The sequence below is a fragment of the Convolutriloba macropyga genome, chromosome 13 (genome assembly GCF_964194025.1).
Source record: "Convolutriloba macropyga chromosome 13, txConMacr16.3, whole genome shotgun sequence".
Classification (NCBI taxonomy): domain Eukaryota; kingdom Metazoa; phylum Xenacoelomorpha; order Acoela; family Convolutidae; genus Convolutriloba; species Convolutriloba macropyga.
The window spans coordinates 31,777,300-31,805,287 of NC_134480.1; the positions used below are offsets into that span (position 1 = coordinate 31,777,300).

Here is a 27,988-nt window from a genome sequence, read left to right on the forward strand (position 1 = left end):
AGCAAAATTGACTTTTTATTTCAGGGGAATAGGAAGACATCAGTTTTTGCTCATTCATTTTTCATTTAAATTGGAAGATATTTAGTCATCTGAGCCTCTTAAATCTTAGATCCTGTTAATTATTGACACTTATACTTTCTTTATTTGTTTTTTGAACAATAAATTCACTCAAAAATGTGATTTTAGACCTAAACCCGATTATCCGATCGGAAGTTTTACGGTAAAATAGTGAAATCTTGGTTCCTAACCGATCGTTGATTCCTAACTGATCGGTTCGAATCACTCTCGCTACCTTCCTGGAAACGTATTTCTTCTGTTCTTGTCCCCAATTTTTCCCTCCACTGACTTACGAGGCAAATGATAAGACATAATTTTTTTTTATTTGTGGAAATTGAGCGAATACCAGTTGAAACACTTAAAGGCAGAACTTCAAAATTCTCGATGCAATGTTGTCAATTATCCCTTACAGCCACCTTTACATGCAATAGAGTTGATTAAAGTACTTGCAAAATTACTCAACTGTAACAAATTAGAAAAAATAGCATGTTCTAATTAAGGCTTTTAGCCGCAAAGTCTTTAGATAGTTACGCTGAATCTACCTTTTAAAATTAAGGCCAACAATTTTATTACTCGTATTTCAACTGGCATTTGTTTGAACCCCGAGGCCCTGAAGAAACGAATTTTAATTCAGATGTTCGTTCCATGTCCTAATTTTCGACAGATTTATTGTTATATAGATGAAGCATATAATTTTTTGTTCCGACCCCTCTTGAGGGGGGGGGGGGAGGAGGGAGGAACTATATACTCAAATGGGTTTTTTTTGTTCAGACAATTTTGACCAATCGATATATTCATCGTACAGAGTTGTGAGTGGTATCATTAAAAAGCCCCTCCAGCGTAGAATACGGAATTAAAATTTTTTTTTGCATTTCGTTTTTAACAGGGAGTTATTGGGGTTTGAAGTTTTGTGAAGAATAGACGGATTTCCGTTCTTTTTATTTATATTTTCCGGAATTTTGCACTAAAATTTCGTCAATTTTGCTAAAATTAAAAAAAAATTGTTAACAATAGTACTGTTGATTTTAATTTAGAAACAAAAAAAGCATTGTTGACTATTTTGATATAATTTTTCTGGCTATAATTTTGGCTAATTTTTTCAAAACTTCAGCCTTTTTCAGCAAAAATTGCCCGAAATAGGCTTTTTAGTCCACTTTGATTATATTTGCCGAAAGTGCACTTCCCAAAAACAAAAAACACAATCTTTATAAATAACAAAGGGAGCTGGTTTTACTTCTATTTCCATTGATAGTAGTCTAGAATCAAAATTTTGCCGTTTTTTGCTAACTTTACTCTATGATTATCAATAACGCAGCATTTTTTTGATATATTAACTAACAAATTTTCTAGATCTAAAGCATTGGAAACAATTGTCTATTCTAAAAGGACAAACAAGAATAGCGGGGCTGGTTTTAATTAAAATAATTCGGATTGTAATCAGTCGGTCTTGTTTAAAAAAAATTTTCCTTTTTTTATGTTAAATAAAGAAAAGAACAATTCACATCAAAGCTGACTGTTGATAGGTCCAAATCGCATCCTATACAATTTCATATTAATTTATCTATTTTCTTTATTCGAAGTATTATGATCGTTTTGACATTTAAAAGTGTTTGCTCTTTAAATAAAGTGGTTTATTGAACTTCACCACTATTTTCCCTTTAATTTGGTCAAATTGTAGCCTAGTCTCAACAAAGAAGAAATGCTTCTTCGTCCTGTTCTTTCTACTGAATTTTATTCTTTTTAGCGGTTTAAGTTTTGGTTTTTTGGCTTTGATACCATTAAATTTCATTTTTAATTTATAGGTATTGGCCCGTTTTTCACGTTTTTTTTTCTCGTTTTGTGACATTATCACAATATTGACATTTCACATATTACAGTATTGACGTTTAAAAGGGGACACAATTGAACATTTAAAAGTCTTGAAAGGCATAGATTATGGTTTTAACGGCTTCGACACCACTTTCTCGAAAGAATTTGATTGAATTTTTTTGCAATCGTCTTTACCTGTAGTTTTTATTGTCTTTTTTGTCGTAGAAAATTATCTGGATAATGACAGGTCTCATTAACAGTTCAGGATGGAATAAATGAGACTTTATTCTGATTTCAGTAGATAGCTGATGGCTTTCATGACTTTGAAAACAATTGTTTTTAAAAAAAATTAACGGTTTTTAACTTCGTATTTTTGTTCTTTTCTGTCTATTTGTTACTGAGTCTCGTTAATTAAAGGTCACATATGAAATTATTGTTGTCGAGAGGGGTTGCAAGTTTACATAATCTATTTTTTAAGAATTCGTTATGAGTTTACTGTTTTCGGCACGGGTTTTTCACACAAAAAGGAACCTAATTTTTGATTTTTGTCTATATTTAAGGTTCTGTTTGTAGACGTGAGACAAATTCTGATAAAATACAGGTCTTAAGCGCTTCCTTTGGACGAATAGACTAACCTATTTAATTGTTTAATTTTGTAGATAACCGCTTTCATGACTGTGAAAAAATTTGTGCTCGAAAAAAAACAAGTGTCAATTAATTTTGCCCTTTAATTTCTCTTTTGATCTACTTGTTGCCTATTCTCATTAACGAGAAGGTCTACCACATTTTTAGCGTTCGAAGAAGACTCATTTGAACATATGTGGGGGAGGGGGCAAATATGCTCTTTTTGTAACCGCATGAAATTTGGTTAATGAAAGGTCTTAATGCCCTCCTATAGAGGCGTATGTAATCATAAACATATTGGACATTTTCAATTGCCATCTGATGGTTTTCCTTCCTTTGAAATTAAATGTCAAAAAAATCTAGCGAAAAAGTGAATTACAAATGTTCATAATTGATGTCGAGCGAATGACCCTCAAACAGATGATGAGTAGCGTTGCTTAGGAAGGCTAGCTTACACTAACTTAAGAGAGTGAGAAATTTATAAAGAGGGGTGCCTTATAGTCAAGGGGAAGCGTAAGCAAGGTGGGTGGAGCGCAATGGCGAGTCTCAACGGTCATTTTCCAAATTTGACCTCAAAATAATTAAATTGCACATCAGCGGTGAAACGTATACTTAGACTATAGTAAAGCACGAGGAGTATCGCTCAGCAACTAAACGTCCTCCAATTTTACCCATTTTATCCAGTTTTCGAGGACAAAATTTAAATGATCAAAAATTTGGTAGTACTATTAATTAAATATAATTTGGACGATTCATTAAACATAACTGACGAACTTCGAGGACTGAATTGCTCTCAGACGACTGGAGAGCGGTTGGCCCTATCATTGGCTAATGCGAATCAGGGAAGCGAGCTTATGCTTAACTGTGAGGGGGAAAGGAGGAAAAAAGGATTGCATTATTGGGGCGGGGGGGGGGGGGGCTGGGGGGTTAAATAAGGGAGGGGAGTTGAGCGGGGGAATCTGAAGGTTAGGCGAGTTGCGGAACCAGGTGGGTGTTGCGGGTCGGAGTGGAAGGGTGATATGTAAAACAAAAAATTCCACTCACAATAATTTTCATCTTTCGGTAAATCGTGTCTTTATAGACCAGTGACAAAGCTTAAAACTGGTCAGAAACTTACTGCCCTCCGGGCTTCACCTTTTTAGCTCCCTTTTTGAAGACAAAAAGTCAATTGGTCAGACGCAAATCTGTCAGTCGAAAAGTCAACAGAAATAATATAACTGCTACAAACTTCGTTTGAGATTAATTTACGTTTTTAGCACTATTTAGACTACAATTGGACTATGATTATTTGGACTACAATTGGATTATTTAGACTACAAATTCTTAAATATTTGTCGATGTGAAACTAATGCATTGCGATATTTGCTGGTGTCAACCTATCAATTGTAACTTGAGAAATGAGTTGTTATGGCGTTCTCTTCGATTTTTGTTGTTTCGATCTTTGGAAATTTCATACCGTTGTGAAACAAAATTTCTTGAGGGTTGGCATTGACCATGTTTTCAACATAATTTATCATTTCGCCAACGTTTTAGTAAAAGCGCATTCGATCAGCAGCTATGCGCAACTATTTTCACTGCTCAAATAAAGTTATACACAGCAGGAAGTAAAAAACGAAAGTTTTTCAGTTTTTGTCTATCTCAAATTAGGTTTTTATCTCTCACCGGTTACTTAAATAGCCCTAAATTTCACAACTTAAGATATGATTGGCATTAACAATTGAATTCTTTAATAAGTTTCAATCAACGTTTCATTTACATGATTAATAGTATCATGAGTCTATATTTAAACAATGTTCTAATTAATCAGTCTTGTTCTATTGCAACTTGAGGGTCCGTAATTCCAGAGTAATATGGCCCATTTGATTTGTATGCTTGTAGTTTCACGTAAGTCCTATCTCCAAACACTTCCCTTGCTTTCCCACTGTCGGCCAATTTGCAAATTAAGTCGTACTTGCTCAAAGCCACACCTCTGCCCACTTCTGAAACAACACAGCATTAAGCACATCATTTTCCCCAAGCAAAATTATACTGCTGTAAAATTATTGATGGCTAACTAAAATTATAACAGATTGCTTTTTCGCTTCTCGAGGGTTCTTCAAATAGGCTAAGAAGGCCATTTTAAAGTTCATTTTCATTCACATTTTAAACCATCCAGGCGTTTCATTTTCATACCGAACACAGGAACAAATAAATTTTAATAGAATTTCAACTGAGTGCCATATTCTTATGCATACTTGAAATAACGGCTATTTTAAATTGAAACAATAACGCCTTCAAAAAATCTAAACTATGCACTTAACTAATTTCTATAGCATTTGCATATTTATTTAAATTTTCTCGTAATGACATGCTGAAAGTTAAGCTCAAAATAAACTATTGCAGCATTGGAAATTCAAGGAGCAAAAATTTGCGCGTTAGCGTTGTGTTTGGTTGTGTCTAGCTTTTGGGGGCCAAAGCGCATGTGCTTAAGTTCAAATCTTTTAAAGATACCCTTTCACAAAATAAATCTATGCCCTATCATTAGTGGAATGCACACAGCGACTTGAGCTTGAGAAAAACGGTTGAGCAAAAAAAACGAATCGAAAAAAGAGCAACAGGGCCCAGGCCCAATTAGTTTCTAGATTTTTTGAGCAACTAAAATTCAACAACGAACATCGTCACCCCCAATTACGAAGAAAACAATCCCGCTTAGAAATTAAGGTCATACAACGCACAGAAAAAAATTGAAACACATTTAACATAAAGGACTAATATGGGGCGAATTGCTCTCAGACGACCGATGAGCAGCGGGCTCTCAGCAGCTAGCTACGGTTTATGGGGACTAGCTTTAGCTTAAGTGAAGGGTCATGGGGTGAGCGCTGCGGGAAGTGCTCGGGCGGAGCGCGCTAGATTACGGAGGAACGATGTGCAGGGGCTGGGGTAAGGTGGCTTGAAGCAAGGGGGCAAGAATTTATGTCTCCAAAACAGTTTCGTGGAATCAGATACTTAGAGTCTAGTAAGACGAAAAGCTCTATAAGTACTTAATGGCCTCTGGGTGTTACCCGTTTATCCAATCATAATTTTGAGGATGAACAGTCAAAAGGGTCAGACGAAAAACTGGTCACGCGCCATGACAGCAGCATTAATAAAATTGCTAAATACTTCGTTCTAGAGCAACTAAAAATGACAGCCGAAATGAAAATGCAAGATTTGTTGCCAAAGATTTGTTTCAAAGTTCTTTAAAAAAAACTTCTTTTGAAATATTTTCAAATAGAAAGCAGTGGCAGATTTACATTACATCTACATAAGAATTATTGGAGACATTCAATTCGTAAAAATTAAAACAACCGACTAACGTCGGGCGAATTGCTCTCAAATGACTGGCGAGCTGTAGGCTTTTCAAGTAGCTAGCTACGGCTTAGGGAGGCCAGCTTTAGCTTAATAGAGTCTAGTAAGACGAAAAGCTCTATAAGTACTTAATGGCCTTTGGGTGTTACCCGTTTATCCAATCATAATTTTGAGGATGAACAGTCAAAAGGGTCAGACGAAAAACTGGTCACGCGCCATGACAGCAGCATTAATAAAATTGCTAAATACTTCGTTCTAGAGCAACTAAAAATGACAGCCGAAATGAAAATGCAAGATTTGTTGCCAAAGATTTGTTTCAAAGTTCTTTAAAAAAAACTTCTTTTGAAATATTTTCAAATAGAAAGCAGTGGCAGATTTACATTACATCTACATAAGAATTATTGGAGACATTCAATTCGTAAAAATTAAAACAACCGACTAACGTTGGTTGTTTTAATTTTTACGAATGGGAGGTTGTTGGTTACGGGTACAACGATAAGCAAGGGTGGGGGAGTGAGGAGGCTGATGTTTGTGTGGCCCTGCAAACCATGAATTTATATGTCTTCCCAACAGTTTCGTTGAACTGCATACTTAGAGTCTCGTAGGCTGAAAGGCTATAAGAGCCCTTAATGCGCTCCGGGCGCTAGCTGTTTATCCCATTTTTTTAGGACGAGAAGTCAAATGCGTCAGACGAAAAATTGGTCAAGCAAAAGATCGCATAAAAATACTACAGAACTACAATTGTTACAAAGTTCTTTTGAGAGCAGTTAATCAGATAGTTTTAGCAAAATGATAAGAACACAAAAATTGCTCGCTCTCTCATTTCAATTACACTTTCAAAAGAAAAACGACTTTCATAGCTCTTAGTTTATGTTAAACCAAACTCAATCAAATAACTGTTTAAGGCCACTATCAATCAAAAGGACACGTAGGCTCCATCAAAAATATGTGCATCAAAAGATAGTATTTTTGTAAACCATAAACAACTTGAATGATTATAATGTGTATATAAGATTATCTATAGGCAGGCAAACATTGTGTTAAAGACCCACAGCGCCTAAGCAACGGCCACATACATTTTTTGAGGAAAAATTAAACTGTTAATCTAAATCTCCAAAAATGTGTCCGGTGAAAGATTCTTTTGAAGAAGCTTCCTTATTCTGATTTTTCTGATTAATGACAACTAAAAAACCAAATTCACGGAAAATTTCAAAACGATCAACTCTGCATAAAAAATTTATTGAAACTATGTGATTCAAATTTCGTCGCAAACTATAGGCGGAAAGCAGTTTGGAGAAGGTGCTTTAACATTAAATTTGCCAGTGGTGGGCCAAAATTCGATTTCGCGGTTTTCCGACCATTTTTTTTTCACAGGGGAGCAGCTGCTAAGTACACCGTGAAGCGAAGAACCTTTAGCACCAGTATTCTGATAAATGCTCTCAACCCACCCTCCGATGACAGCAGTCTCTAAGACAGATTTTGCATCAAAAAATGTATATCCAAAATGATCATTTTGTGATCTGTTCAGAGGTTACAACTTCATTCAATTTGACCATAGTGGCAATTATAAAAGTGTGACCCAAAACTGGCTTGGGATTTTTTGGTCATATTCAGTTTCATTCAAAACATGAACCGCCTAAAAATGCCCGCCCAGTTATATCTCCGGCTTCTTTTGCCAGAAATAAACCAAAAGAATATCAGTATGAGCGTAAATTTTCAAAAATAAATTCATGGAAAAATCTTGATTTTAAAATTGCATTTCCCAATTCTGTGAGATTGTAGTGGTTTTGAAGCTGACTGAACGGAAATCTTGCATAGGATACATAGAAATTCCCTGTTCAAAAGGTCACAACCATTGCATAGCTAGGGCCAGAAGGACCTGAAAGGATAAATTTTTTTTTGCTCTAACCAGTCTGTCTTCCGAGTAAATACTCCATGAATCCTGCTGAGTTATTGAAACTGCGTAGCACCCACTCATGATATGGTAACAAGTTAGCCAGCAAAAGGTGAATTCCAATTTTAACATCTTCAAAAGGTTTGTAAAGTTGTTCTAAGAGATAGTTCCACGTCAAACCCAGATTCATCCACCATTCCTTCGTTATTGTCGAGATTTCGTTATTCTCGGCGTCTTTTGGGTCAGTGTGGAAAAGATCAGCAGCTACAAACATTCCACTGACTCGTTGATTGGTGTCCGTGGAATGGCACAGGCTGCCGGCAAGGTGCAGACAAATTGAATGGAATCTTTCTGAAATTATCAGCTAGCTTTTAAACTTGCTAACTAACAAAATTCTCACAATGAGGCGCTAAAATTGACCGCACGAAAAACCTGCCAACCCGGGCCGAGGATTTTCCCCAAAAATAACGGGGGAAAAAGTGTACAAAAAGTGTAAATTCCTCAAAATTACACTTTTCACGCTATTTAAGAGTGGAAACTGCTTATTCGCGCTTTAACGGTAGAATACGGGTGGACACCTAGGCCCGAGAAGCATAATTATAAATTTCTTCCTTCAAATCAATGTCGCAACCAATGCGTAGCTCGGGCCGGATATTTCTGAAAAAATTTAAGTCTTGTTGCTTCTCAAATTTGTTGTTGGAAGTTGCTTTCAATGCTGTTTGAATTTAGTCACCGTTCAGCGTTTTCACTTCTGGAATGAACTCCAAAAACTCTCAAGCTTTGCTGTTTTAAATCGAAAATGACAGAGATCTCTTCGAAACTAACATGGAATATTCCAATATAAGATTTGCCGTTTCAAAATATTATTTATCTTATAAATTGGGGTTATACGAGGGTTGTCTAAACAGCAAAGCGAATAATCTAACTGTAAAATAATGTCTGATAGTTCTAGAGCTATTTGACACTGTTGAAATTTATTCCTTTAGGTAGAGAACAAGAGTACCACTGATCAATTTTAGGTGAAACGCTAAAGCATCGTCATTGAATTACACTAGTTGCCTAGAGATAAGAGCTTATTTCAACTGGTGAAAGGCCATGCTCAGCAATTATACAGACGTACGGCTTTGTACAACATGATTTCTGTTTTTAAAGCATGATTCGTGAAAAAAGGTGTGAAATTTAAAGTTTTAAGAGAAATTTTATTCTTATTTTCTCCGCTTAAACAGAAAAGATGGTTAAATCGTTTTGTTCTATCGCTGTTTGCTAAGTTGTTACGCTACGAGATGTCGGATTTTCATGGACAAAAATACAAAAACAGTGTTCGGACAAACGATCATTTATGAGACGGACGAAAAATGCTTGTTAAGTGTCCAAACAAGCCAAACGCTGTCGGTTATGTGGAAATTTTGAAATATGACAAAGAAAAAATGCATTTCCTGGGCATTATTTTGCAACAAGATAATGCCCTTGTGCATAAACCGAAGATTATCGGCAAATTTATCCAAGAAAACGAGTGGAAGGTACTCGAATGGCCAGCATACAGTCTAGATCTGAATCCTATTGAAAATTTATGGGCGATTTTGAAGCACTGATTACAAAAACAGGCAGTTTTTCGCAAAAATTTAGGAAGTGTCAGAAATTTGGAACGAAATTGACCAAGATGTCATTAGAAACCTGTATGAAAACTATACAAACTCTCTGCTAGATGTTAACAAAGTAAAAGGTGTAATGACGCGTTATTAGAGAACAAATTTGAACTTGAAATGTTCTATTATTTGATGTTTGATGCTTTTTCAAAAATCTTCCGGTGTACGTAGCATTTTGGTACCATAGTGTATTTAGTAAATCAACCCATTTTATTTTCATTAGCTTTGTCGAATTTAAGAGTTATAAAGAATCAAAAAGTAGGTAACAAAAGGAACAAAAAAAGTTGACAAAAGTTGAAATTATGACTGACTTAGCAGAACACCAAAGCAGAATCGAGCTCTCGAGAAACCTCGTGATTTTTTTAGATGTCTGTCGAAGTTCTCTGTACAAATTTCTTGTCTTTGAGGTGATGGTATTCGAAATCAATTTTTGTTTCGCAGTGGTGAATCCCCTTTTGAAATTTTCCGAGAAATGATAGGCAAATTACTTCAACATATTTGTTTGCTTTTGAAGTTTAATACTTTAGATATATATAATCCACTTTTTTGAGAGATTTAAAATGAAGAACTTCGAGAAAAACAGGCGAGAAAATGTTTTCCAATTGATGAAGTTTATCTTTTTTTTTAATTGATGGAACCATTCATTCATTAATATTGACTGTACATTAAGTCACGCAATCTCTAAAACTAATCCATTTAAAGGGTTTTTTGTTTTATTAAGAATTAAAAGCACATTTTCGAAATACGGCTGTATTTTTTCAGAACTTTGGGCAGCTTCCCGGTTGGTCATCCTCTTGCACCAAAGCTGAATGTCCAAAATTTCTGTGTTATGCACATTACTAGGCCAGCCCTATTGTTTATTATATTTAAGACATGAATTGATTATTTTGGGTATTCCCGCATTGCGTAATTAGTGATGACAATAGAAAAAGGCACACAATTAATTAAACTTGGTACCTTTCTGTGAGTTGAGTATGCGTTTGCCACTGGACCCTCTGGCAATGAAGCCAACAGTCTCAAGGGCCAGAGTATCTCCGAGAGACATCTGCGTGAAGAGTTTAGTCAGGAATTCCGGATGCTGTGACATAACCTGTTACACAAAGTTGCAATTAAATTTATAAAACTGGAAGCTAATTACAAAATTTTGTCTATGGACGCTAACTTGTTCGGAAAAGCAGCCAATTATATTTAATATAACAACCTTTTTGACAAACTCTGAGCACAGTACTTTGTATGCTTTCTATTTCAGCCGCTATTAGTGCGAATATGATTTACAAGTTTCAATTCACCACATCCCGCGATATATAACAAATTTGACTTGTAGATGGTAGAAATTAGCAAAATTATAATACTTTTAACAAAACAAGACTTCATACCAGATTTCCTCTGGAAGTACTTTACGCTTCGCCTACTATTGTTTTTTATAAAAAAAAGCCGGGATCTATTCCGTTTCGCACCCCCCCCCCCCCCCCCCCCCCCAGCTTAGTGATCATAAATTTTTTATGACCCCCGGGCGCACGTGCTATTTTACATAGTATCGTGCTATATAACAACATACAATTTGTGTAACTGGGGGGTCATAAAAACACTGGGGGGGGGGGGGGGGGGGTGGGTGGGTGAAACAGAAAGAATAGATCCAAAAGCCGATACGAATGAGGGGGGGGGGGGTTTGAAAATTGAGACAATAGAAGTCATTAAAACAACTGAAATTTTCACTCACCTGATCTGGCTTATGTTGGCACACACCTCCGAAGAACTTGAGCAGGCCAGGGAGAACAACGCTTGAGAAAGGGTGTGAGTCTACATTGATTAGTAGATCAGAGAATGTTTTGAACACGTTCTTCTGTTGCAAGTATTCAAAGCCATGCTCACAGGAGGCAAGGTTTGAAAGAATCTGTAAACATTTTATCTGATTTTCCACACAGAATAGACGCAGTTGTTTTTTATCACCAATAAATTCACCTTGTTCATATTTTAAGTCTAAGTGACGCCTCTAAAAAGAAATCCATTTACTTTTCCTCGAGGACAAACTTTTTCTGCGATTCTGTGTGAACAAATTAAAACAAACGACAAACGTCGTACAGTTGGTTTTATATTAGCAACTTAATTTCAGAATTCGCGCAATTCAATTCAATCAAAAAAACCCAGAGTCAAGTGTGAAAATGTCACCCGAGAAGTAAAAACCACAGAAGGTTCTAGAAGAAACGGTCAAGCAAAAAATTACATTAAAAACACACACGTTAACAATAATTGCTTCAAACTTCGTTCGAGAGCAATTAATTACATTTCTGTGCAGACAATGGTGTGTTCAGCCAACCAAGTGGCTGGAATTGTCATTACATTAAAATTATAGAAAGGATGTATGATTTAATTCTAGGTGGTTATAGTTCACGTCTTAGTTACCATGAATGTGTTGAGTTGTATAAGAATATCGTCTGATATCGAATCTGTAATGATCTCTTCAAACATAGTCCATGTAGAAATCGACTTGAAACACTCCTCACTTTCACAGCAACAGTCCACCAGCAACTAAAACAAAATCAATAAACTCTATTTTGCAAAACTCAGCTTCAAAAACTGAAAATGGATAGAGAACTTACAAACATAGCTGGCAGATTGCCAGAAAATAGCCGCAATAGCTCTCTAGATCTGCAGTCTCAAAAAAAAGACCAAAAAAACTACTCTTCTCATTAAAAGATGATATGTCATATTTTGATTAAGAATTTGTATAAGTTATTGCTGCCTATTAGCTGCTATCAAATAACCTTCATTTAGAGTGACACACATTCACTTGACATTATTTCTTTGAATTAAATAAAGAAAAGTCAATTTCAAAGTGAGGAAGTCATTTTTGAGTGGTCACATGTGACCAAAACATTAATCACACAAATGAACAAAAAATTTCGCTCAACTAAGAGAGAAAACCGACGTCACGCACGCATTTCAGTTGAAATTGCATGAACGGAAGAACGAAAAGCAGATTTGAAGTGGTTGTGACGTCATATGGTCGTAACAAAAATCTTGACGACGAAAAAAAACACAGCCGGTAGAATTCCGGAAACGACTCGAAGAGTCGTCTTCGTGAGACAATTACCTTTCAAATGATATGGTTCCTACTAAAGTGACTACTAAAAACAAAAACAATTCAGTCAAAAAATAAAGATAAGCCAACTGAACTAAGAAAATTACATTACTCCTATATATAAAACAAGCCAAATTTTTTGTACGCAATTGAAAACATCAAAGTACGCCAGCAGTAAAAATTAAGCCAAGTTAGGCTCTCAAAACTTTATTTTGGAAGAAAAACTTAAATACTGCAAGAAATGGCCGAAAAACATTACAAAATTTATTAATTTCCGTAAGTTCTCTCAGTCGAAACGCTATTTTACAATACAAAAACAGTAATTAATTGGTAACCAAATAACCTTTGGCTCCTTATGAACCAACGTTAGTTTTCGCATTAAATCACAAAGAACGCGATAAAACTAAACAATGACGAAAAAAATTGATCAGATCGAAACTAACCATGAAAAAGACAGAATATTCAAACGCAAAACTTCGTATGTTACGAAAACCAAGCCTCATAGATATTAGCAGAAAAAGAGTGTTATTCAAAATTTGTAGAAGTGAAGCTGGCAAAACCTCGATGCCATATGTGAAGAAAAATCAATTGCAAACAAAAAAAAAGTTTTATCAATAAATTTCAATTTAATAAAGGGAGAGCGAAAAAACTATAGGTCTCAGGAGAATGTTAGAAAGAAACATGCTAGATTGGGGAAAAGATATTGTGAAGATAAAAAACTAATTCGAAATTTCTGAAAAATAAAAAAAAAAACTAAATTGGAAACTCAATAAACATCAAACTGAAAAAAAATGAGGTAGTAAAACACGGATTTTATTGTTATTGAGCAATCCAGGTTGAATATTATATCGCCATCTTCCTCACTCAGTAAGAAGTGGAAACAGTTCAATTGCGGAATAGTAAAATAATTTGACAAAATTTTTCAAAATATGGTAAAAAATTGTCACTGAATTTTAAGAAATTATCAGCAAAACCAATTCAATTAGCAACGAAACGAAACCAAATGTTCACAAAAAGGACTTTATGGCAAATAAACTCAAAGTACAAAAAAAGATCCGCCAAAATCGGATCATTATGTGTACAATTTTATGAAACAAAACACCTCACGTCAAAAAGAGGCATCCAAATCAGGATTGATCAACAAAACGTTAACATAATTACTTATTTGGTTTAAAAAGTCCGCTCAAAGAGCCAAAAATGCAGAATTTAATTAAAAGCTAAAAATTGACAAGAAAATGAGAAATATGAGCCAATTTTGCAGTGGAAACGCGTAATAAAGCTCTCAGAAAAATTGCGTTATTGATTTCAGATGGTTGCAAATTCATGCGGCATCGATCAAAATTTAAAAGACATACATTGTAAGACGATAAAAAACTAATTCACAATTTCTGAAAAATCAAAAAAACTCAATGGAAACTGAATTAAAAATGAAACTGAAAAAAAATTGAGGTAACATAAGATTAATTTTTTTGTTATTGAGCAACAATGAAGAACATCATATAGCCATCTTCCTGTCTAAGCAAATAGTGGAAACAGCTCCATCGCGAATCAATTTGGAAAAAAGTTCGAAATATAGCAAAAGTTTTTACTGAATTTCAAAGAGTTATCGCCAAAAACAATTCAATTAGCGGCAAAACGAAACCAAAAACACCGACGATGCACCAAAAGACTTTTTATAGTAAATAAACTCACGTCAAAAAGGCATCTAATTCAGATTAAGGAATTATCAAAAAGAGGTTGACATTTACTAATTTGGCTAAAAAAAGAGCGCTCAAAGAGCGAAAAATGAAGAAATTGAAAAGCCAAAATTTGACCCAAAAAATGAGAAATATGGACCAATTTTGCACTGGAAACGCATTATTAAGCTCTCAGGAACATTATGTTATCAATTTCAGATGGTTGCATATTCATGCGGCATCGATCAAAATTTACTTCTAAGATGGCATCGCTCAAAATTGAATTCTAAATGCGGCATCGATCAAAATTTACTTCAAGATGGCATCGATTAAAATTTACTTCTAAATGCGGCATCGATCAAAATTTAAAAGACATACATTGTAAGACGATAAAAAACTAATTCACAATTTCTGAAAAATCAAAAAAACTCAATGGAAACTGATTTAAAAATGAAACTGAAAAAAAATTGAGGTAACATAAGATTAATTTTTTTGTTATTGAGCAACAATGAAGAACATCATATAGCCATCTTCCTGTCTAAGCAAATAGTGCAAACAGCTCCATCGCGAATCAATTTGGAAAAAAGTTCGAAATATAGCAAAAGTTTTTACTGAATTTCAAAGAGTTATCGCCAAAAACAATTCAATTAGCGGCAAAACGAAACCAAAAACACCGACGATGCACCAAAAGACTTTTTATAGTAAATAAACTCACGTCAAAAAGGCATCTAATTCAGATTAAGGAATTATCAAAAAGAGGTTGACATTTACTAATTTGGCTAAAAAAGAGCGCTCAAAGAGCGAAAAATGAAGAAATTGAAAAAAGCCAAAATTTGACCCAAAAAATGAGAAATATGGACCAATTTTGCACTGGAAACGCATTATTAAGCTCTCAGGAACATTATGTTATCAATTTCAGATGGTTGCATATTCATGCGGCATCGATCAAAATTTACTTCTAAGATGGCATCGCTCAAAATTGAATTCTAAATGCGGCATCGATCAAAATTTACTTCAAGATGATATCGATTAAAATTTACTTCTAAATGCGGCATCGATCAAAATTTACTTCCTAAAAAAGCAAGTTAAGATAAACAAAATTTGGGCCAAATGGACGAAAACACGTCAAAAACTGTCATCTATATGCGCCAATCTCTCAAAAGATCTCTTGAAAGTCAAAAAGTCATTCACTGAACGCTGCGCATGAACAAAAACTTCTCTCACTCTGCAAAAGTTAGTTCAAACGGCAATTTTACTCACTTTCACTATTAGGTACAAACGCCGCCTGAATAAATAGTACTTCCGGTAAAAAAAACATTAAGAAAACCAATACTCCTCTTCGAGTCTTAAAAAGACCGATAGAAAACGAATACTCCTCTTAATAATAGCCGTTGAGAGGCTGACGGCGGCTATCAAAAATCTAACTGTATAATAATGTCTGATAGTTGTAGAGCTATTTGACACTGTTGAAATTTTTTCTTTTAGATAGAAAACAAGGGTTTTCCGAATGCTTCATAAGTACACAAATGCAAATTTGAGTTAGTCTGTGCCATATACTTATGTTAAACGCAGGTTCTCTTTCTACAATTTGATGTCTGAAGACCAATTTGTGTTCAGAAAATGAGTTCAAGAGCAATATTCGTTCAGATTTGTTCAATAAACTTTTCTCGCTCAGGAAAAGTTAGTTCACACGGCAATTTTTCTCAATTTTAATATTAGGTCAAAACGCCGACTGAACAAATAGTACTTCCGGTAAAAACCTTAAGAAAACCAATACTCCTCTTCGAGTAGTAAAAAACCAAGAGAAGGCCAATAATAGCCCCAGATATTGCTGTGCGGCTATTAATAAAAGAGAGCACCTACGAGTTGCAAAATTGCTTCTGAATGAAATACGTGTTAAGACTAACTGTTTTATAAATTCAAAATCCATCTTAAAAAAATAAATTAAATGGGGGGGGGGGGGTCCAAATTTCAGCACCAATAGAATTTAATACTAATATATGAAATTCCTCTTACCTCCTGGACTCTAATCTTGATGACATCATCATCTAGGTACTTCTGAAACTCCTGCTCAACGTAGTTCCACATTCTCGCCTCCGTCAATCGCTTGTGATTGGTTAATATCATTTTGATTGTCGAGCAACTCTTATTGGCAACTTCAAGCGATCTCTCCACACATTTAATCAAAGCAGCAAATAGCTCTTTGTCTGAGTAAATTGAGGATATGCTAATTTTACCTCGTGTCAGAATGTTTTTCACCTAAAGAACGAACTAAGTTACATTTTCAACTAAGCAATCAAATGCTTATGTTATGCCACCCAAAAGAGGAAATTCATACCCAAAGGAATTTTTTTCCAGCCAAGTTCCGGCCGTTTGATACATGTACATAGAAATATATGAAGGGTATCATAGGAAAGCCCGTCAAGCGTCCACTATTTTATTAAAAATTTTCGATTTTTTCAATTTCCTAAAACAAGATAATTTTGCTAGTTTATCATTAGGTTAGGGTAAGTGCCCCCAGTTGATCATAAAAACTGGCGAAACTTCCTCCTTTGGTCCTTAAAATTTTTCGTAAAATTTGCATAAATTTAGTAAAACTTTACATAATTCGACATGAGCTCAGCAAAATGCAACAACTTTTGTCAAATTTTTCAAGATAGTGTAGCAGTGCTACATACAAAACAAAACAACTCAATCATTTTTAGTGCTATCTGATGCAATCCTACTGTGCTATTGCTGTAGTCTATGTGGACATAGTGAATCAACCAATCAGACTATGCCAGCCGGCAGAAAGTATAAACCACCACTATAAAAAACCAGTGAATTTGTAGTAGAAGGCACTTTTTCCAACTCTGCGAGGATTCAATCCACTGGCTGGCGATTCAAGCCCAGCAGCAGAGGAATAACCAGAAACAACAACAAGCTCAGCTGAGCGCGGCGGCTAAATGCTTAGCGATATAGCTCGAGCAGTAAGATCTAATGCTTAGCTTATTTCCTAACATTACTAGTACATACAATTATGCGCTATAATAGATAGTGATGACTGTAACTAAGTATGTATTTCCAATTCAACATCTCATTATCCACGCTATATAAAACTCTGAAAATAGCGCTTCGGTCTCAAGTGAGTTCAATAGGCCTAACAAAGTTTTCTTCGCTTGCAATATCTGAGTTATCGAGGTTCAAAATTTTGCAGATCTATAGCCATATAGCCTCAAAATTCAATCTGCCTCATTTTCTGTTCCATTTCGCTGTTGATGTAAATCACTTAGCTGCTAAAATTTCCTTGTTAGAAAAAATTTCCTGCTTAGTCAAGAAGAGCAAAAACATTGAGGTCACGTCACACCTTCCGAAGGTTTACTTTCGAAAAAACACCACACATAACCGACTAACGTCGGGCGAATTGCTCTCAAACGACCGGCTGGCTTCTTCAGAAGCTAGCCACGGCATAGTGAGGCTAGCTTTAGATTACTCGACGGGGCGTAAGGTGAGCGCAGCGGGGGTGCACCACAGCGGGCGTGCAAAGGTGAATTGGGGGGACTTATGTGGGGGCGGTGGGTGGGTGGGGTGTGGGATGAATTTCTAAGAACCACGCTTCACCCATTCTTGAGGACGAAAAGTCAAAAGCGTCAGACAAAAAATCGGTCAAGCGAAAAATCGCATAAAAAAGACCGACAGGACTAATATGATTGCCACAAGCTTCGTTTGAGAGCTATGAATAACGTTTACCAGCGTGTGTTTGAGAAACGTGTAACTTTTATTTGAAATATGAAGAGTCCAAGAGACAAAGTTCAAATCTGCTATTCTTTTCGAAACTATTTTAACAAGTTCCCGACAAACAGCAATAGCATTATATATCAGAGCAATGTAGACAGGCCTGGTTGTGCCTTTTTCGTTCTTTTGTTTTGCTCTTAGATACTGCATTTGGTTTTGGCTTTTTCACAAACTTGACTGGAAGATAAACCTGATAGAAGATTAGTAACTCAGAATTGCAAAAAGATTGAAAAATAGACAAACCAAAAACGAGAGCATCCAATGAACCAAATTGTAAAAAAAATTAAAACAAACAGACTAAAGTCGGACCAATTCCTATTAAACGTCAGGCCGGTTTTCGATTTTACTGAACTGTTTTCTTCTGGAGCAAGTGCACTGATTGTGTCCAACTCTTGTGGGTAGATTACTTCGCCCGGGGCTTCATAAGACAGAACTCAAAACAATGTTCCTAATTTTGGCGCAAATTGCTAAAAGTAAACTGCCAACAACTGAGCTCAGCTGCAGAAAATTTTCAATCAGAGCGACTCAAAATTACACAAATTTTGAGAAGCCACGGACGAAAAAACCACTTTTAAAAAATTAATCACTATTTATTGCTGTTTTGAAGTACCATTGTTGGTGGTACAATTGTGCCATTAAAAATTTGACAATATTCTGAATATATTTGGCTGAAAAAAATTCTTTATTACAAAAGGAATAGCGAAAACAATCAGCTATGTGAATTTTTCTTTCTTTTCTGTCTTTTCTCTTCTTTAAAGTCTGCAGGCATTTTGTCCTAATATTAAGTCTTAATGTTTTATGCATCAGTTTAACTGCATCGGTCCATATCAACAGAATATTTAATAAATAACTTGTAATTTAGCATTTTTCGAATAGTTATAAGTTTCCGTATAATATTTACATTTTTAACGCTATGTGCTTGTACTGCTAATAATGCTAATAACGCTAATCTGCTTGTACTACTATTAATACTTTCAACAATAGACTTGAAAAACATGCCAAATCAAGAGAAAACTATAAATGAGTTAAACGTCTTTCAATTTATTGATTCTTTTACCTCTAGCTAGCTGTTAACTAACCAGAATTTCAATTTTTGCTCTCGAATGCAATTCAAAGATCTCGTTTGAATGCAAGTGCCACAATCTCTTTTTAGAAAACTTGACATCAGTCTAATGCCGTCTGAAGGAATCAATTTCATCGTCCGAATAGAAGCATCGCGACAGTATTTTCTCTTCGGTTTAGTATTTATTTTGCAATGCTTTGCGTACAGGAATTTGAAATCTCAACTCCAGTAAGGTGGCACGGGGGATTGTATGTTGGTAATTGGGTGGGTGGGGGGGGGGCAAAAAATTAGTAAGCTCTAAGAGAACTATTCAGCAACTTAATTCCCAGCGCGCTTTACCTGTTTATCCCGTTTTTGAGGACGAAAATCTAAATTAGACAGTGGAAAAAAATCATCAGACGAGAAGTTGGCAGAAAAAAAATAAAAGTAACTACTAAACTGAGAGCCAGAAATCTTCAACTGGTTAATTAAAATTATTTTTACCGTTTTGATGCAGAGAAGGGTAACTTCATCATCATTTGACAGTAGCCCAGAAGAAAGGTTCCCACCGAATGCTGAGAACAGTGCATCGCCATCTAACGCCTCTACACACGTAGAGAGGATATCCACACAAATACTGACCTCTTCTCTATAACAAAACTACCTCAACATGCTACACTTGCTCATCTACTTAACAAACCAGGTATCTATAAAGGAAATTTTCCCAAACTCGTTAATGATCACAGCGTACCGGTCCTCCTTATTTGCTTCCCTTTCTCGCGCGCGCTGTTCCATCATAAAGAGATGCAGCAGTAAACAGGGCGTCGAGTAATGCAGGGCTCCTTCCCCAATATAACCCCTCCAATAATAGCGATGATTTCCCAAATTACCAATTCTAACAAAATGGGGCTATAATTTTACGTGGATCTATAGAGACAAGAGTCAAGGAATTTGAATAATTGCAATAATTACTAAATTGACAATTGAACAGGCAAACAATTAACTGATTGAAATTGGAAACACAACTAGCCAAATTCCAGCAATTAGCTTCAAGAAAAAACAGACCGAAGCACAAAAATTTGTTTCTATAACTGATAGCTGAGATGTCATGTTTTTGTCCGAATATACTGTATAACATATATGTTGTTTCTATTAGCTGCCCTCAAATAATTCTCATTTAGAGTGATAGATACTCGGCTGACTTCATCTCAATCAAATCAAGTAAACAAAAGTCACTTTTGAGAGTGATATGAGTCATGTCGACGAAAAAGAAAACCAGGAGATGGTTAATCGCAGCTAATAATTGGAAAATCGAATGATTGGCAAATTTACGAGTATTTCCATCAATTAAAAGTAGCGCCGGAATCACAAAAGTCCTATAGTAGAATCTCTTCAGTCGTTTCTTTACTCGTTAAAAACTGTCACTGCCCACCCATTCGTAGCAAAACTACGCGAGTGAGCTCTTGTTGTTGTGAATTTTCAGCTTGTAGCTGAGTGAAGATGGTCCCTATCGGCTTCATTAAAACAATGCCATGTTCTTTCTGCATGTGTTACAATCGCAAGCAATTTGCCACGTGCAGATGCTGGTTTCAGAAAAAGTTTCATTGACAAATTTTGTCATGATCTCCAGTATTCAATTTTTCAGTCCTGCAGATTGAAAAACATCAGTGTGCTTCGCGAATCGATTTATTTTTTTGCATGTTCTCAACACAAATTCATTTCGTCACCTCTCAGTGTAACTGTTCTAGAGTTTGAAAATTTCACGTTGTCGACAGTCAACATCTTTAACATCCGGCAGTATCGGATCAGAGTTTTTATCATCCAACAGTTGCAAAGACAAAAAACACGTGAGTTGGATAATCATCGGAAACGGAACAATATTCAAGAGATTGATGTAGCTGGTATATCTGTTCCCAGTGATCCATTTCACAACATTTTTGGAGACGCTCAATTTCACTGAGGTCTTTTCTCTACGGTGACACGCAGCCAAAAAGAAATCTCGAAGTACAAGCGATTTTTACGCGCCAAGCTTAACTTTCACACCAGAGTGCAAAATACTGCGTAGCATGTAAAGACATCCGTTCGCCTTGCAAATTCTGTACATGCTACGCAATATTTTGCTCTCTGGTGTGAGACGGTACCTCAAAATGAGTTACGCAGCATTATGAGGTACACGTAGAGAGGATATCCACCGATTGCAGTCTTACGTTGCAGTCTGTTACCCGAAAGTTTCAGCTCGAATTGATCTCGCTGCAACTCAACCGGGGCACCTTTTGGGCTAGGTTCATTTGTTTCCTTCCATCTCACCCATTTTTTCTACTGCGTGTAGATCATCATGAGAGTTCCAGAAGGCATCTCCTATTGACAGCTGTTTCAGAGCGTCCGCAAAAAAAGTGTTCTGCGGAGACAAGCGCTTCGGGGAGATCGTTGAAGAAAATGCAGAATAAAAAGGTGGAGAAGAGAGCCCCGCGGTACTCTACTCGTCACATCTGAAGCTTCTGAACACATGTTGTCCACCCGTACGCACTGTTTTCTGTCTGAGATAGCCAAGGAGAACTCTCAGCAGACAACCACCAACACCAATATCGACAATATTCTTCAAAAAATATCAAATCGGCAAAAGTGACGAACTATCAAATGCATTGGACAAATCTGTGTAAACATCAACAATTTCAGATTTGCTATCACTTTCAACCGCACCATAGGAAGGCTTGTGGTTTGCCGTGGAGGCGCGACTTGGTTACGTCCAGAGAGGATAAAATATTAGAGATGTGTCTTTTGGAGACACAGAAGTTTGTCAATGTTTGACTCCAATATGATTTCGAATTCATATGATTTCACTTGGCAAAAAGTGAAGCTTATCTTTGTTCTTTTATCAAAATTACATTTGCCTAGTCCTTTTTGACGCAATTTTCCTGCTATCCTTTATAAACCTTTAGAGGCAGATGGGCCTACTCCTCCAAAGGGGGAAAATTAGCGTAATGTGGGTAGCTTTCTCCGTCAGTAATTCACTGTTTAAAATTTATATTCATTTGTATGCTTGCCCAATGGCTCTTTTCAGTTGCTCTTTGATTTCCAAAGTTTGGAGGAATGATTCGACCTCAATATATTCGCATACTTCTTAAAACAAGTTTTTTTGGAGTCGTTCAAGAGCACGTAACAACCAGTTGGAACGTGTAAGGAATGAGCAACAGTGGCGCAAGGACTTTCCAAATGCAAAATTCAGAAGTTCCATGGGTTTACATCCATGCCTAGGGTTACATCCTCTTTGACTTGCGTTTTATTCAAAATGTCACCTTTTCACGTTTTCTCATAATGAACACACGTTGGTCTTTATATGCTTCATTGTGACATTCACTAAGTGGGTGGTAATTCTAATAACCCAACCGCATTCGTGAGCTCAATCATCTCGATTAAAAAATTAGGTACCACTTTCACAGACAGGCAAAGTGAACAGTTGTTTAACTGTCGTTGAAAATTGAGAGTTACATAATTGGTGACATAAGTTCTGCTTATTTTTGTTCAGTTAACTGGTTTCTTTTTATCATAAAGGTTAGCTTGTTGCACAGCATCTATTGCGAATTATTTCTTGGTTTCATCAATGTCCTTAGATCAAACAATGAGGTGGCATTTGATGACGTGGTATCCAAAGTAGGGTCCTATTTCTTGACTGTTGTCAAATAAATCGAGAGCCTGCTGCGTTAGCATTATCAGCATACCAATTTCGAATGACGGTGGGATTGTTGAGTACTCATGATGAGGGACAATATCCCCACTCAGCACATTCGCAAGGAGTGGATCATCTCGAACTGCTTGAGGGTAGCAAATTAAACAATGAAAGTTTAAGAACAGCATTTATGATTTTCAACTTGAGGTTTTGCCATATTGATTTAACATGATGCTGCCTTTTCTTAATAACTTTTTGCTTCTGCATAGTTTCATTGGCCTCTTACTTTGCAATTTGTGTCGTTTCTCTCCTTTTGTCTTTTATAACTACTACAACCAGTCAGTAAATCGGTTAGTTAGTTATGACAAAAACTTGATTGTTAGCATGAATTTTGATAAATTAATTGGCTAGACAAAAGAGGAACAAACAATCAATTAATTTGATTGTCATAACATAAAAATCAATTATTGCAATTATTGATCAATTAAATTTGAATTTATATCATTAAATTTTTGCGTAATTTTCAAAACAATTTTGCCTTGATTTACCCAAAAAGCTAAAAAAACAGTTAGATTATCTGAAGCAATCCATATTTATATAAAAATCCTTTTCTTGGCATTGAGATATGAAAACAAAACGGGGGTGTGATCCACCCAATGGACAGAACAGTGAGCCCTCACTATGAAACATCACAGCAGCGTATCTAAATTTACCGCAAACATGCATGCTCATAGCATCGTCAAACAGAAGGTAAACACAATGGATTTTATCAAGGTAATTGACTTAAGCTGAATCCAATAGCTATTTTTAGCATTGAAATTAGTTAAACAAATAGGAGGTAGTCAAGTATATAATAAGAAGAATTAGAGGCGATTGAATTATGAACCATGCAGCCTTCCTTCTTCAACAATTGCAGACAGAAAAATCGGCGGGAGTGTATGACTTCTTGGAGGCTCTACATCCCCTGAGACATAAAAGACAGCTTCGCAGAAGTGCGAAACTTACCTTGCTTCGGATTAAGTTGATGGTGTCTGAATATCGTTCGTTTTTCTTATCAGCTATTTTTTCGGCTAACCTTTTTATGACTTTTGTGGTGGAGGGGCCAGTACCACCAGTGACGGCAAAAACTAGGGGATTGAAATAACTGTTTTCAACTTTGCTAATGCGGGTCTCATATTTTAGTTTTTTCAGCTGTTCGTGAGATGAGTAGGAATCTTTGATGATTTTCGGGAATGACGATGCGAGGGGTTGAAAACAAGACATCGAAAAAAGTCCCAGAGAATCGAGTTTCCCGGAGTCCATTCGCTTTTATGTCCAGTCAAGCGTCGTCATCATTGTTTGCGTGGAAAGGATTCTCCTTGAAGTGACTGAAGCTTTGGCTCTATTTCAAATCATATCAAACCTCTCTCATCAAACCCGCGAACGTGTCTGATTTTGTTATGGCTGATGTGTGTGTACCTGCTTTTTGCAGAGCGGAGGGCATGCGTGATTTTGAACTTCTCACGTGGACATACTTGGCGTCTTCGTTAATTCGCGGCCATATCGTAAATCTAGTCGATCTCGGAACTCTAACGTCGTTAGGCAGAAATTGTACTTTTTGAGTGGCAGGGCACTTAGCCAGCTAGAAGCGTCCTTTTGTGAAGCGAGTTCCAAAGAGTATTTTGTCTGTTGATTCAATGCTTCATTCGGACTTTCTAGCATGGTTGTCTCTTCTTTAATTCGGGCTATTTTTTTTATCCTGCTGCAAACTATTTTGAATGAGCCTAACCAGGATAGGGTCATGGTGGTATAGGGGGCCGGAGAGGTCAATCGAGTCGAAAATATTACGTACTTGCAGAAGGGTTAGCTATATTCAACCCACCCAGGCGCAAAGGTAGGCCGTAAATACTCCGAACAGTTCCATCCGGGGGTTCGAGACTGGTTATGGCTGGCATAAGTTTCCCATTCAGAGTTGTTTCCACGGCCGTCAAGGCGTCGGTTAAGCCGCGCGTTGTTCGGTTGAGGTACGCAATTTTCTGGTGGTCGCCTTTCGTTAAGCACCTGAAACCATCCTGTGGCGACGTTTGCGCAAATGATGAGAGTTTCTTCTCAAGCATAGATGTAAATTCAAGCGAGGAAGAAAGGGAAAAATTAGAGCACGAAGAGCTATCACCAATCACGAGCCTAAAACACGTGTACCTTTGGTGATTTCAACATCAGTATTGGCAGAGATTAGTCTCGCCTCTTCCCGCTTAGACTCTCTAACCACCAACTGACATTTAGGACCGTTCAACAGATAGTCGTAAGGCTTGCCACTGACACAACTGCGATCAAAAAAATGTCGGAGTTCAGTTAGTTTTCCGGCAGCAGAGCCATCGTCTGCATACCACTTCTGTACTATGCTGCCGGTTTGAAAAAAACTAATCAACGGTAGGCGGCTATGCCTGAAATTTCCATAGCAATGGGATCGCCCTGAGCTGTCCCTTCTTGAGAGAAAATGGTGTCTTTCTCGACAAACAGCTTAGATGGTGCTTGGTAAGTTATTCGCAGCGTTTGTGAGTGAAGGACACATCCCGATGTTGTGCAGTGCGAGATTTCTACTCAATTGATTGAACGCATTCTTAAGCATCGCTCAGTAGTAGTGCGTCGTTATTGTCTTCATTAAAACACGATCACAGCCTGTGACTGTCATACTATATTCCGCACTTTTTTACAAGACAACTGGGTATTGCCTCCTAGAATTTGCACATCTTGTTTGACACACGGTACAATACATCACCCGATTATTCTACGCAAAACTTCGCCTATTACCATAGGTCTGACACCGGGGTACTTGTCGAGCGGGATTAGACGACAGGCATTGTAAGCGGCTAAATGATGTGGGGGTAAAGTTTCGGTGGCAATTCGACCCGCCAGTTTTTGCAAAGATCGGTAGAGGATTTATCAAAAGAAGTAAGAAGACGCCATTCGTCAGCATCAGGGCCTGAGGGTCCATGGCTACCAAGGGTTTTTAATGCAGCTTGTTTGACTTTTTCTGTGCTCGTATTTTTATAGACTGAAGGATGATAAGGAAGATCGCGATTTTCGACATCCGAGTTTCAGGGGTCGGATTTGCTTGCAGCTGGGCGCTTTACTTTGAGAATATCTAGAACAGTGGACAATCCTATTGCCTGACTGAGAGATAGAACTTCGTCTTTATGATCTGGGTCTAGCTGGCGGATAGCACTAGAGACTTTACCTTGGTGCATGAGGCGGTTGAAGTCGCGCACTTCATTCTGATTGTTCTTTGAAGCTTTTGTTAGTCGTGGCAGATGGGCTTCGCTTTCAGAAAACAGCTCAACTACTCATCCTTGGCTTCACATCTCGAGTCGTCTGCTAATGGTCTTATTGGCAGAACCGTCGCTATTCTTCTTGGTGCGGGGCAGTATAAGATGTGGAAAAAAGCATGGCAGCGTAGAGGACAAACTCTGCATGTTGCTTATTTTCGGCTATCGGTCGGAGTAGCTCATTCAGTGTATCCAAACTTATACCCTGTTCTGTTCTTGTGCACAATAAAGAACTGTGCTACCCAGTGGGCTGTGCTGTTGTAGTACTCTTGCATTTTGTATTGGAAAGCGTTGATGGGACTTTGCCCTGAAAAGTCCAATATGAAGGGAGGGGGGGGGGGGGGGGGGGTGGTGACTGGTTAAGAGGATGTCACGATTTACAGAGTCAGCGGAGGATGAGATGGTAACGATTGATGTATTTTAGGCAGCGCGTTTGGCGATGCAGTGTCGGCATTCGAAACCATCAAAATACTCAGGGCTAGAGGCCAAACCACTACAACTATATAATCACAGTAAACGCGCCATATACCACCACCTCTGAGATGTCGCTGGCACTGGCTACAGTGAGACTGGGTCGACATGAGGAAGGAAGGCTACATAGGGCTAGAAGTTAAGTCTGAGATGAACATCATTGACAGGTTTCGAGATAAGATTTAAAGTGCAAGAAACAAAAATTTATAATATAGGAGAATAGGCTATTACCATCAGAGAAAAAATGCACTGAATCTTTACAGAATATACGAGATATGAGAACATTATTAAATTCAGGGGACATTATGCAATTCTTTAAAGGGCTGGAGTCAATATAGTTATAAAGCGCAAAATTCAAGTTAATATTTAATTGTTAATGAAATTGTTATTACTTGTGTGAATTGTCTTAGGTATGATCAAGTGTGAAGGATTAAACTTTACAAAAATTATTTGAATAAAAAATTTGGAATGCTCACCGAAAGAGGAGGGGGAAAGGCGATAGCTGCCGTTTTATGTTGGCATTTTTCGTTTTATTTCGCCATTTTTTCATATTTATATCAAAAAGTTTCTAAGATGAAAAGCTTCTCGGCACCAAAATATGTCAAATTACGTACGATCTGTGACAAAAATTTGTAATCTGTGAACTTCTCTATTTCCAGGTTTCTAAACTGGGAGAATATTGCTTCAATGTTCTCCCATTATTGGGCAACTATTTGTATCGTTCCAATTATTGCAATTCCAATTAACTTTTCTAAATCCCTGATTTTCAGGCGTAATAGCAACGCCAATCAATTATCTTAATTCCCTGGCAAGCCGTAACAAATTGTTTTATCGAAGTAAACAAAAATGCATATAAAGGACTCGTTGTTAATTACCTTGACGAGTTGATTGCGAGAACGTAATTGAGAATTATGTTTAAATTTGCTGGACAAGAATTGAGCTGCCGTTTTATTTCAGCATTTTTCATAACATGTAAAGCACTTTTGATAGCCTTCAATTTCTCCAGTCCTTCCTCTCTGTTTTCATTATTCTGCTCATCAACAGCAGGCAGCTCGCTTAACAAAGATACAATAGGGGCTCCTATCATTCTTCTATGCAGTTCAGCTCATTCTTCAATCTTCATCAAACTCGGTCATCTAAAATATCATCAATTGGAAGAAACTAGTAAATCGAGATAAAGACATTCGACTGCCCGAAAAGCAGTATGTCATGAGAAAATAGCAAACACAATTAAGGACACAAACAGATCTTAAAATATTCATTTAACCCACATTGAAGATATAGGGAGAGAGAACCCTCCAGCTTGCAGTGAGTCCTCAACAACAACGATACTGTAACGTCCCGTTTCTACTGAAAAAATATTTTGCTTTTATTAGCCTTAACCTTATATAGCTAATAACCATATCAACTATTCATCAACCAAGTTGTTTATTTAAATTCTATATATGGTTTATATCTAAAGTAAAGAAATACATCCGCTTTAAATGTACACGGAATGAAAACTGTTTATGTTGTTGAATTTGGTATAACAAAATTAATGTAAATATTTATACAGAGAAAAACCTCGAACAGAGGAGAGAGAAGAAAATTAGTGACGATATGAACCAGTTGATT

The 27,988-nt window shown here is 36.7% G+C and overlaps 2 protein-coding genes across 2 annotated transcripts in view; one reads left to right on the top strand and one right to left on the bottom strand.

Moving 5' to 3' along the window:
• The window catches only part of LOC142351907 (coronin-6-like), a 560,192-nt gene that overhangs the window by 440,507 nt on the left and 91,697 nt on the right, over positions 1 to 27,988 (top strand). The gene's annotated exons all lie outside the window — the stretch shown is intronic.
• The window catches only part of LOC142351909 (26S proteasome non-ATPase regulatory subunit 5-like), a 225,450-nt gene continuing 201,656 nt past the window's right edge, over positions 4,195 to 27,988 (bottom strand). Inside the window, exons 2-9 of the mRNA XM_075404167.1 lie at positions 27,250 to 27,510; positions 19,436 to 19,580; positions 16,132 to 16,374; positions 11,761 to 11,886; positions 11,078 to 11,251; positions 10,315 to 10,447; positions 7,727 to 8,062; positions 4,195 to 4,469 (exon numbers count right to left, since the gene is read on the bottom strand). Coding sequence (XP_075260282.1) covers positions 4,294 to 4,469; positions 7,727 to 8,062; positions 10,315 to 10,447; positions 11,078 to 11,251; positions 11,761 to 11,886; positions 16,132 to 16,374; positions 19,436 to 19,580; positions 27,250 to 27,461 — 1,545 coding nt within the window. The 5' untranslated portion in view covers positions 27,462 to 27,510 and the 3' untranslated portion in view covers positions 4,195 to 4,293. The remainder of the gene's footprint in view (positions 4,470 to 7,726; positions 8,063 to 10,314; positions 10,448 to 11,077; positions 11,252 to 11,760; positions 11,887 to 16,131; positions 16,375 to 19,435; positions 19,581 to 27,249; positions 27,511 to 27,988) is intronic.